Raw genomic sequence first — 12,457 nt, 5'->3', positions numbered from 1 at the left:
GAGATCTGCAGAGCTGTACAGGAACAGAAGTCTTCAGCTGCATCTTTTTCTTCTTTACTAAGGTACTGTAACACTAGCCTAAGAGAACTTGACTCTTACTGTGGAAGTGCTTGTAACTTCTGAAACTCACAAGTCTAATCTGCTTGTGGCCCTACATTTGGTTCTTCTTTTTTTTATCAAAGGCTCCTAAGAACTTGTGCAAAGACTTTTCCATTTACTAACCTTAAGTGCTGCATTCTATACAAATAATTTTGCCCATTGACTTTGGCTTAGCCTATTGAATTGAATGACTCTTCTTTTGCTATCTGTTTAAGAATATTTGTAATTTCTTGTGTTCTAATAACCTTTGCCTTTTACAAACTATTGAGTATTCTGAATGCCAACAGTAAGGTATTAATGTCCGCAGCACCCTTGTTACTGAGGTCACCTGTGGGTGTAGGTTGTGTCTGTGGGCCATCCCAAAAGGGCCTTGTCTGATCCAGAAGCTCAGAGTGTACAGTATTGAAGTATATTTGTGTGTTACTATCATATTGCTCTCTTATAAAGAAGGCTTTATAACTGAATGATAAATGACAAATTGAGTGTAAGAGTTTATTTGAATACCTGTAACTGTGTATCTTTGCAACTCCACTACAGCTCACATTTCCCCTCTTGAGATGAGCCTGGCTGCTCAACACGCTACCAAAACTGTGTAGTATAAGCTTATACCAAAGTTTGGGTTGCCTATACCTGTAGTCCTAGTTGTTGTGTTCCCAGAGGGTACTGCATTCAAACTTTGCCTAACAGTTTGCCCGGTGAAGCCCTGCTGCTGTGCTGAAACTCCAAATTCGTAGGGACAGAGAAGCCACTGCAAGGACGACATCTCTCCTCGAGTTGGTTGGACCAGTCGACGCCACCTGGACATTCTCTCTGAGCTGGTTGACTATCCATACAGTTGCTGCTGTAAACCGAAGTACCAGGGAGAGGATCTCAGCAATAACTAGAGGGAAGTCAGGTAAAATTAAAGGTTCCGGAGGGGCAAACCTGACATATCTTGAACAAGAACAATAATAACAAGGCTCCCACACCTATAATCGGTTTATGCAAGTAATTCTCTGGATAATGTTAGGATTGTCACTATTGCAAGAACAGTTCAGACAGTGGCAAGTCGAAGTTCACGGAAAATACAACCTGACTTCATAAATAATGCTGTTAAAAAATATAATATTTAATAGAAAATCTAATGATTAAAAACAAATGCATAAAAACTGACATATAAAAACTAACAAAGTGACTAGTGCTCAAAAAAGTGCTAAGTGTTAATCACCAACAATTGGCAATGTGCAAAAAGTGCTGTAAATCTGTATCTCTCTCTTATAGGTACTTTGTTTACATCAAGTGTACAAATATACAAAATGACATAAGGTTATTAATACCTTGTTTTTTTGTTGTTGTTGGAACAGGCCACACAAATACAAAATTTGAGACCTTAGTTAACAAATTACTCAAATCTAGATGCCTTGGTCATAAAAGTACCCAAAGTACACCTTTCACGGTATTTTTGATACTCCTTGAGATAACTTCTTCAGGGGATGTGCAGATCGGGATGGATCAAGGTCCATGTTCCAATTCATAGTGGTCTTGTAGTTGACTAGACAAGTCGAACAAGTTGTTGCAGTGCGAAGGTTTAAGATAATGTTATCCAGTGGACAATTTTATAGAATTGATGTTCCACAGACTCCTGACATTAGTTCAGGGAGATAAATCCAGGCCAAACCTAATTATGAAAACGGACCACATTTAGATTAGGGTGGTTGTTTATATAGAGTGCATTGATAATTATTTTTTAATTAATTTCACTCTGGGGGCTTACCGTCTCTTATTGTCAGTAAGCATTCCTAGGTGATTGCATAGATTCTTAGTGCAGCAGTCCTAGGAGGTCCCTGTAGACAAAAAAATACAGAACACATGGTCCTATAATCCCAACACGTGAATAGCTGGCTTTTTACATGGTCTTAAACGGTACACCCATAGGTGAATTGGGTAGGAAAAAGTCTCCAATTGCGGTTGGAACTTACTTTACAAGGTATTCGAAGTTAAAGACCAACATGGTCTTCTCCGTCTCACTTAGATGTGGTAAATCGTACTGGAGATCGGGATATAAGTGGAGTCCTGCAGGGTAATGAAAGGGGGATATATCTCAGGGGATGGCCATAGGAGGAATCAATGCAAAGTAAGTGGCAAACTCCTCCCCACTCGATATAACTGTGTCCTCCCCAGTGTGAAAACGGTTTTGGGCAATGCGCAGTTGAGATACCCATAAGTAGTCCCCTTTGACTTTGTTGAGTCATGTGGAGCGATGACATAATATCTCTCAATAAGTTGTGAGAAAGGCCCAGTAGTTAAGGAACAAATATGCATATTTATACTCTAGCAGAGTGTTAGCTATTATAAATTGTACGCTGCACGAGCAAAGGTTGCTGCCGTGACATACTGCTGTGTTGGAAGCTTAAAAGTTTTAGGTTGCCAGTAAACACATGTTATTACGCAAGCTTAAAGTTTGTGTGTAAGTCTTAATTCAGTAAAGACTGACATGCTCTTTATGAAATCCGAGGCACACATATCGTCGAATGTTGTACGGCTCTAAATCACAAGTTAAAGTGGCACAAATACCTGCAAGGTTGCAGACGAAAAGAACGCCGTCTGTCTACGGCTGTGGCCGCGGTCTGTGGAACGAGTGCTGTGAAACCGTTACTATGGTTACACAGTATGCTAAATGTAGTCCGCTGAGTTAACTGCGCATGCATCGGAACAGGGATACTAATTACTGACCTCAAAGTGGAGCCTACTGCAAAGGAGTGCAGGTAGATCCGGCGCTCAATTATTGGTTACGCTTCTCATAGTAGCGAGAGATACGTTCATATACGTGCAGCAGTTCATAATATGCACAGATTGTATTGTATTATATATATATCCAAAGTGAGTAGCATTGTAATCCACTACAGTACATCATTAACTGATAAAGGACAATCTCAAAGTCAAAATGTCTTGAGGTACTAGTACAATTGTTACATATTCAATGCCCTAATCTGCATACGTAACTGTCAAAAGGCAAGGGTTACCTATGGTTAAACATCACAACGTTACACAAGATGTATCTCTGGCCCAACATGAATCTACATATGCACGTTATGTCAGTGTTGATACATTCTACTCAAATGGTGTGGACTAATTAATAAAGACACTCCAATCAATATTTTCGTTCAACCCCAAAGGATAACTTTTGGTTAGAAAAGGGAGAGGATCACCAGATTGTGTGCGTTGCTTTTAAGCAGGCCAAGAGCTCCAGGAAGATGCTCCGGACTCTCAGAAAGCAGGAATGACTGAGCCTGAGGCCCCTCAATAGAGAGCGGGACCCCAGTAGCAAGGAAAGTCCATCTCGACACCCAGGAACCTCTGTGTTTCTGCTCCTCGCGTATACCACATATATAGCAACACTGATCAGCCACTTGTTCGAAGATTGCCGGTTGCAAGCAGTGACCGTCCCATTGCAGTGTACGAGTCCCCAAAGTCCTCCCTTTTGTCCCTACGACTGAGGCTCAGGAACAGTGAGATCTGCAGAGCTGCTCAGGAACAGAAGTCATCTGCTGCACTTTTTCTTCAATGCCAAGGTACTGTAAAAGTCTGAGAGAACTTACCTCTTGCTGTAGAGTTGCTTGCATCTTCTACTACTCAAAAGTCTAACAGCTTATGGGCCTACATTGATTCTTCTTTTTCTTCAAAGACTTCTAAAACATTGTGCAAAGACTTTTCTTACCTGCAAAGAAGTACTTCAGCTCATATAGACTTTTGCCCATTGACTTTGGTTTAGCCTGTTCTACTGAATGACTCTTATTGGGGGATCTGAAAGTATTTGCCTGCTTAAGAATATTTGTGGTCTCTTGTATGTTCTAATACCCTTTTCCTTTGACTTACTCCTAAATTATTCTAAATGCAACAGTAATATATCAATGTCCCCAGCACCTTAGCTACGAAGTCACCTGAGGGTGTAGGTTGTGTCTCTGGGCCATCCCAAAGGGTATTCACTGCTTTATAGATATTAAGAGTGTGTATTTTGTGAAGTATATTTGAGTGTTACTGTTACATTGCTCCCTTCTGAAGAAAGCTTACTCTAAATATTGCTCCCTTCTGAAGAAGGCTTACTCTGACTGATAAATACATTAATGATTGTTTATTCAAGAAATCTTGTGTGTAAGAGTGTATTTGAATCCTTGTGACTGTGAAACTCTGTAACTCCCCTACAGCTCACATTGACCCCTCTTGAGAGAAGCCTAGCTGCTCAACACACTACCAAAACTGTGTAGTACAAGCTTATACCAAAGGTTGGGTTTCTTATTACCTGTAGTCAGGGTTTTTGTATTACACCCAAAGGGTACTGCATACAATCGTGCCTAACAGGAACTTTTGAATTGTGCTGTTACTTTGCCTCCCTGAACTGTCTGTTGCATCTAATGCCTCCCTCCCCTTCTGACACTGAGAACACTCATGCTCCAAGAATAAGGGAAATACTTTAAGGATTGGGCCTGTTGCCTATAAAAGAGAACAAGTGTATACAAGTGTACTTAGTTGTAAATGAGTTAGTTGGCAACTGTAACTCTGAGAGTGGACAGTTACATACAAAAGTTATTACTTACCTTGAATGTGTGTTGTGCCATTCTGAAAAGTATATATAAGGTTAATTTACTCACCTGTGACTTGGTTGTGCCTCTTCCCAAAAGTAATGCTGTTCGCTTCACTAACTATTTCTTTATGAAAAAATAAGTGTACACGTTTACCAACTGGGTTCTGCTGCCCCTAACTTGGGTGTGGCTTGTTTAGTCTGCCGTATGTTTTACCTACCTTGAATAGCTGTGTTCCATTCTTAAGGAGTATACTGAAAAGTTTTACTTTCCTTAGAAACTGTTTCGCCATTCTAACAAAGTAGATTAGAGGTTGATTTACTCACTTGTGAATTGGGTCCCCCTCTTCCTAAAAGTAATGCTGTTGGCTTCACTTTACAATTCCTGTTAGGATATATATGTATGATTGTCCCCAATTGTGTCTTGCTTCTCCTGACTTGCTGTTAGCCTGTCTACAATAAGTCTGCCTTAGGTAATACTTACCTTTTAAGTTGCTGGTAGCTCATTTAAAAAGTATGTAGGTTTTACTTACCTTGAGCTAGCTGTGTGCCAACATAAAACAAGTTTGTTTTTGCTTACCTCAGTCTGTGTTGCACTAATCTGAAAAGCAACTGTAATAGTATATTACAACATTCGTTTTTACCTGCCTAGAATAGCTGTGTGCCATTCAAGTGTTCATTAGGTGTAGCTGACCTTGGTCTGCCTGGTGCATCCTAAATTTGTGTAAATAGTTCTTGCTTATCTTAGACCGTCTTCCAATGAGCTGACGAGCAACTGTAATTGTATATTACACCCAAAGATCTTACGCACCTAGTATAACTGTGTTATCATAAAAGTAGTTTGAGATGTATACTGTTCCTTAAATCTGTGTTCCACTATTCAGAAAAGTATCCTGGTAACATGGTTGGTTGATTGTGTTTTCTTTGGTGAGTGTCCCTGCATAACTGACAGGGTCCACTACTCTTGTATTACTGAGAAAGTAACATAGGTTTTTTAAACCCCATGAACAGGTGTGGCCTATACTTAATGTGTATGATAAGGTCTGACTTCCTTAGAATTGCTGTTGGGTATTCTAAACAAGGGTTATGCTTTGGTCTGTTTAGCTGCAAGCATTGTGTTGTGTTTTTATAAATGTGCAGGACTCCCAGATCTAGCTGAGCCTGGTATCGTGCTCCACTGTTTCGGCCTACCCCCAAATCTAGCTGCGTTTGGTTATCAGACAATACTGCTTCAACTGACCCTCAAATCCCTATACCCTGTTGCTCTCCTAGGCGTTGGCCTCTCACCCACAATGCAGGACCTTCAAGTCTAGCTGTGCTCGGTATCGTGCTCCACTGTTTCAGCTGACCCTCAAATCTAGCTGTGTTGGGCCCCAGTACTCTGTCGCCTTCCTAGGCGTAGGCCTTTCTCCCAATATATACAGGGCCCCTAATCTAACTGTGTCTAGTTCGGTACTCTATTAATCCTGGAAACCCATCACTACCTAGCTTAATTGAGTTCCATACCACAAGACCATCAACGCCCATAACCCTCCCGACAGTGCACCCTTGGGAAACGCACCCTCCCCACCAACAGAAACGACAGACTGAGCAAGAGAACACACTAGCGTATCCAGAGAAGGAAAAACCAAGACTACTGCGCCTGCACAACACAGCATAGAGGACCAACTACCCTACTACATCTGCACCTTGAACTGAAAAATGGCCCGACCCAGAAAAGGACTCTGAGAAAGAGAGCAAGATCGTGCAACGAGGGACGCAAACACCCAACACCAACTGAACCCAGAAGAAGCAGCCGCATCGGCAGGAAACATGCCTAACGCAGTCATAACTGGAACATACTATGTAAGAGAAAAATCATTATACCTTACCTCGTGACAACCACAGAACACCGACACCTCACCACGGAACCTCGAGACATGCAAAGAATTTCCCGAAACACCCGGAAAAAAGACGGGAGCACTCATCAAGAGAGTGGGATGACTCCAACCCCATTAACCCTTACATCACAAGGACAGAGGGGCACCACCGATTTCCACAACATTCTGCACAATACGACAAAGCCCCGACAACCAACAATGCTACCTCGAAGTTTACAGTAGGACTCCATGAAGAAGAAGCCATCCCTGATCTTCAACCGAGCATCTTCACAGCAGAAGAACCATGATTGATCAGCCCTGTTATCAACCTTTTGGACTGCTTCAATGAAGAAGCAGCTGTCGTAGATTTCCGTCCTACCAACATCAATACGGAAACATCTGATCATCCTCTGGGATTTCAACATCTGGTTCGACTAAGAAACCACAACCACACAAAAATCCTTAACCGCCCAACTAGCAGCCATGAACCTACTACAACTAGTCAAAGGAGCAACACACTCGGCAGGGCACACACTTGATGCAATCTTCGCCAACAAGGATCTCCTCACCACGGCACCCCCAATTCAAATATTCTGGAGCGACCACCTCCTCATTCCATTCATAATCATAATGACCGCTCCAACAAAGAAGCAACAAGAAAAACCACCGATCATGATGAAAAGAAATTGGAGAACCATAAAAAACTCCAACCTAACCAAGCTCCTGGAACTCAGCAAACCATAAACAAAAACCATGGAAGAAGCTGACCTAGACAAAAAGTTACCCTACTCCATACCTGGATCGCAACAACTCTAGATGACATCGCCAAAGAAAAGCCCTTCACCCCATCACGTAAGAAAATAGCAGCAAAATGGTTCACCCCACTACTCAGCGAGATGAAAAGAAAAAAAGAAAACTAGAATCTGAATGGAGGACCAACAACACCAATGCAAACAAATTGAAATTCCTGCAACATAAAAAGGAAATAAGAAAAGCGAAGGGGAAACACTACGACAACCAAATCTTCAGAGCACCAAATGCCCAAAAAAAAACTCTTCAAAATCATAAACGAAATAAAAAAACCCACCGGGCTGCAACATTCCACCAATTCCATCGACAAAAATTTGCGATGACCTAGGAGACCACTTCAAAAACAAAATAACTTCCATCCAACACACCATATAAAACAAACCAAGCAATCACACCTCAAACCCCATTGACACCCTCGAGGAATGTCCAAACAAGCTACAAAGCTTCCCAGAAATATCAGTGGAGACTTTCGTCAAACTGGTAAACCAAAGCAACAAATCGGGCTATCCTGAAGACCCCTGCCCCCCGGACATATACAAAACAATTCTCAAACAAGGAACCCCCATGGAATACCACAGGAATCTACTCAACCTCTCAATCTCAACAGGTAAAGTATCACAGGCCTTCAAATCTGCCTACATCAAGCCGCTACTCAAAGACACAACAGGAAATGTAGAGGATTTATCCAACTACAGACCCATTTCCAACATACCCTACATAGCCAAACTGCTAGAAATGTACATCTACAAAATGCCCAAGAATTCATAGAAGAGCACTGCCTACTTGACTAGGCACAAGTTGGTTTCAGACCAATGAGAGGAACAGAATCGGCTCTCCTCTCAATATGGGACAACCTAAAAACAAACGCAAACTCGGACAACAGTACCGCCCTGATTCTCCTTGATCTATCCGCAGATTTCGACACTGTTAACCACGACATCCTTATAAAGAGATTAGAAGGACTAGGAATAATAGACACCGCCCTACTATGGATCAAATCCTTCCCAACAAACAGAACCGAAACCTTTTAAGTCCAAACCTAGAGACTCCATGTGTGGAGTACCACGAGGATAATCTTTCTCCCACTTCTATTCAACATCTACATGTACCTATTAATCAAACTCATCAAAAAAACACTGCCTCACATGCTACAACTACGCCAACGATACTCAAATAATCTTCAACATACAAGACACCCGAGAAGAAAACACTACACTAGAGAATTGTCTTTGTGAAATATTCAACTGGATGAACCTCAACCACCTCAAAATAAACCCAGGCAAAACAGAGAAAATGATTGTTTCAAAAAAGGAAGGAGACATCGGTTACATCCCCTGGCCAAGAGAGCTCAGCACCACACCATCACCAACTGTAAAAAAAAAAACTAGGGCTCCTGATGGATAACAACCTCACTCTAGAGCCACAAGTAAACGCTCTACTCAAATGTTTCTTCCTCCTGCGAGCAGCAAAAAGGATCCTACTGTTCCTCTCGTTCGCCAACAAAACACTTGCCATCATCGCTCTGATCATGTCCACAGTACATTACGCAAATAGCCTGTACCTGGGCATGCCCGAACGACTTCTAAAAAAAACTACAACGCATACAAAATGCGTCAGCCAGACTCCTCCTCAAGCTACCCAGAAGAGAACACCTCACATCCGCGCTAGAAATACTACACTGGCTACCATTAAAACAGCGAATAAAGTTCAAGTACATGTGCATCACGCACAGAGCAATACACAAACAAGGCGCAGAATTCCTAAGCGATAACTACGCCTACGTCAACCAACAAGAACACTGAGATCAAGCACCGACATCCGCCTGGAACCAAAACCCTATAACGGCAAGAAAACTCGGAGGCCAGGTGCCGAAAACCTGGAATGACCTACCTAAGAATATACGGAACACAACAAACCACCTAGCATTCAGGAAACTCCTCAAATCATGGCTCTTCACAGCGTAACTACAACAGCGACGCACTAAAATGCCCACCCCGTTAAACAACAATGAAAAACACCAACCTCAGTCACTCACAAAACTGACATACACAGAACCCAAATGGGAAATGACAACAAAAGGAGGTCACCATAGACGGATCACATACTCAGACCGAGACGAAAGCCCTTAAACGACTCATCCACTGCCTCCCGGCCGTACCATATCCAAAACCCCCTCAGACACATTTAGATAGAAAGTTAGTGAGAGGAGACCACAACACCAGCTCCATTATCCAAGGAGGAGAATGGACACCCAACCCACACCATTCAATCCATCACCATTGGAACTCCTACAGGGCTCGCCAGAATAGAAAAGCGAGGAGCAATTAAAACATTACAGAGCGTGTTAGAACAGCACAGTTTGCGCCTCACACAAACCTAAAACCCCACCAGGTGTAACCCCTTCGCCCACCCTGATGAGACTGGGAGGATTGGCGAGCGCCACACTCAGAGTGCTGAATGTTAGCATGTTAAACTTCACACAAGCCACTAACAAAAAAATTCAGCATTTCTGCAGACTTATCTCACTCAAAAATCTCACACAACCACCTCTCGCACAACCCGCAAGCGCTTCACAACACCGCAATAGCAGCACATGAGGACTGACATCGATCCGACACTCGCACCAAAGCTCAGCACCCGATCTATACCGAGTTGAAGCTGCCAACAGAACACCACTCCTCACTATCCTACTCCTGCTTCACCTACTAACCCATCCCACCTTCTTGTTTGCAGATCCGCCAGAGCGCCTGGGGACCAACTCTGTTGGTGACGGTGCGTGGTACAAATACCTTTAACATTTAACCAATGCTTACCCCAAGACTTAAGTTGGCCTAATTGTATTTAAAATACACCTTTTATTTTTTATACTTCTGGTTATAAGTGTTTCTATTGAATCCCTACAGCCCTCTCTCCTAAGATGAGCCTGGCTGCACGGTCTACGCTACCATATACTCAAGTGGTACAGCCTTATACTAAGAGTGGAGTCTTGTACTGTCTCAGTTTAATGGTTTTACTAAGCCCTTGCGACACAAGGGATAGATGTTAGAGAGTAGGTGCAGAGGTTGATGGGAGGGGTGGGACCCGAAGTAGGTGATCTGAAGATGTTCTACTGTTTTGGCAGCAGGGGCAGACGCTGTTCAGCAGCAGAGGAGACCCCCGCAAGAGACCTTGAAGGATTGAGTCAGTGAATGCATGATTGCTTAGGAATAGGTAGGGTGGGAGCGGGGATGTTTGCGTTGTTGGAACATGGTGTGGAGTATTGAAAACTAATCATATTTCTGGCTTTTGTTTTAGTGAGAGCATGGAAGCAGATGACAAACCCGGAAGCTCCCCTGCCGGCAAAACGGCTGAGGCTGTGAGTACAAGACTCCATTGTTGCACTTATTATTTTTTGCTTAACTGCTGTAACTCGATGCAATAACATTACAAGATGAAATAATAAATTAAGGCTTATGTTTGTAGGAGTCTTGGGAGCTTTTCTTTTTGGTGCAAATTCAGATTCTTTCCCAATGCCTGCTTGTGAGCATTTCTTTAGCCAACTGTCTCAATTATGTTTGCAGTTCTGCGTTTCTAGCTATCTGCATGTAACTGGGTATCAGCGCGTTAACAGTCGTTTGGCGTACCTCAATTCTGCATTTCCTTCTCAAAGTCCTTCTCTGAATCTGGGCTCTTGCGCCTTCACGTAAACAGTGATTTTTAATGATGTATAATTTCAGCTTTGTTGGCTTTTTCAAAGTTTGAGGTGCACCAAGCTAGCATTTACTTTTACTCTAAAATCGAATGATGAAATTATTAATGACGTTTTTACCCGCGGTATAGCAGAGGAGGGAGAAATTAAGGAAATGAGAAAGGGCGATGATGTCCTAGGAAGAAAGGAGATGAGATTAAGGGAAATGGTTAAGCAGTCTGGTAGCTAGGAGTGTGTGTTTTGGGGGCATGGCTCCAGTAACAATCCATCATATAAAGTGCTTCTCACGAGAGTGGTGCAGCTGCGAATAGGTTCTACACTAAGACGTTGTTTTTTCAAAACTTTCAGTAGGGTTAGATTTCAAAGCACGTAATTTATTTGTTTGGTATGTTTTGATTATTGCTATTTTCTATTTAACCCTTTAAGGCCAGGGCCTTTTTTGGTGATTTCGGTATGTCGCCATTGAATGCCTTGTAACTTTTTTGTTACATGAGATATATCGGCCAAATTTGGCCCCTTTTTTCCCCACATGTAGGCGGCCGTAACGCCAGCCAGGAATCCTAGGTTGCTGTAGGGGGGTGAGAGAAAATAACCAAAAAGCGGGAACATTTTGTGTTTTTTCAGAAAATGACAAAATGATGTACAAAGAAGCCTGTGGCTTTTTTCCTTGCTAGGAACAAATGGTTTGCTGTGCTGAATTCCCCAATTTCCTGGATTTCAAGAACAGGTTGAGAAGAAACGAAAAAAAAATATTTTGATGTGGTTATCAACCGTTTAGTGAGAGACGATTTTGGCCATTTTTGCAAATTGGACATGCATGGACGGAATGGGAGAAAATGGTAGGAAAGCCGAATGGGAGGACAGACAGGCATACATTTTTGAAAAGTAGACAAAATTCCAAGTTTTGGAAGGGGTGATTTGCGCAGGTCAGGCAACAACTAGGTAGAGGAAAATGCCATAGTTTGGGGAAAAAGTGGGAACATGACTGAAAAAAAGGTATGTGGTGGACATGGTTGGCTTGGTACGGCAATGGCGTCTATGAATTTTGATAAAAACGATGCTCCGCTACATTCCCCCCAACTCTTGCAGTTAGGAAAGCGCAAATTTTTTTTAGTGTATCACAAAACAAGCAATACCACAAGCCAAACACTGAGCCATGGTACACAGGAGTTTTATGCTTACGGCCTGAACAGACGTGTGTAAATCAGGAAAACCACTGTGGTGAGGAACGGCAAGCATACATTTTTTGGAAAAGCACAGGCAGACTTTTTCAAGGGTATGGTGCCTAAAGCAGCGACTAAATGTAGAGCAAATTTGGGAAATTGTTACTCTCACCTGGTATCCATGGGGACGCCGCCCAGCCGTATGGACACTGGTATCCTTCTCTGCGGTTCCCAGATGTGGCCAGTGGGGGAGGTTCTGCCTGTAATACAGGAGGGCTAT

At 42.5% G+C, this 12,457-nt stretch overlaps 1 protein-coding gene across 1 annotated transcript in view; it reads left to right on the top strand.

The window, feature by feature from the left end:
- Positions 1-12,457, top strand: part of PSMD1 (proteasome 26S subunit, non-ATPase 1) — a 1,063,364-nt gene that overhangs the window by 95,925 nt on the left and 954,982 nt on the right. Inside the window, exon 8 of the mRNA XM_069617568.1 lies at positions 10,621-10,681. Within this exon, the coding sequence (XP_069473669.1) occupies positions 10,621-10,681 (61 nt within the window). The remainder of the gene's footprint in view (positions 1-10,620; positions 10,682-12,457) is intronic.

The sequence above is a fragment of the Ambystoma mexicanum genome, chromosome 10, assembly GCF_040938575.1.
Source record: "Ambystoma mexicanum isolate Mex_15411 chromosome 10, UKY_AmexF1_1, whole genome shotgun sequence".
Lineage (NCBI taxonomy): Eukaryota > Metazoa > Chordata > Amphibia > Caudata > Ambystomatidae > Ambystoma > Ambystoma mexicanum.
The sequence above is the reverse complement of the archived record's forward strand: the minus strand, read 5'-3'. Positions and strand labels throughout refer to the sequence as shown.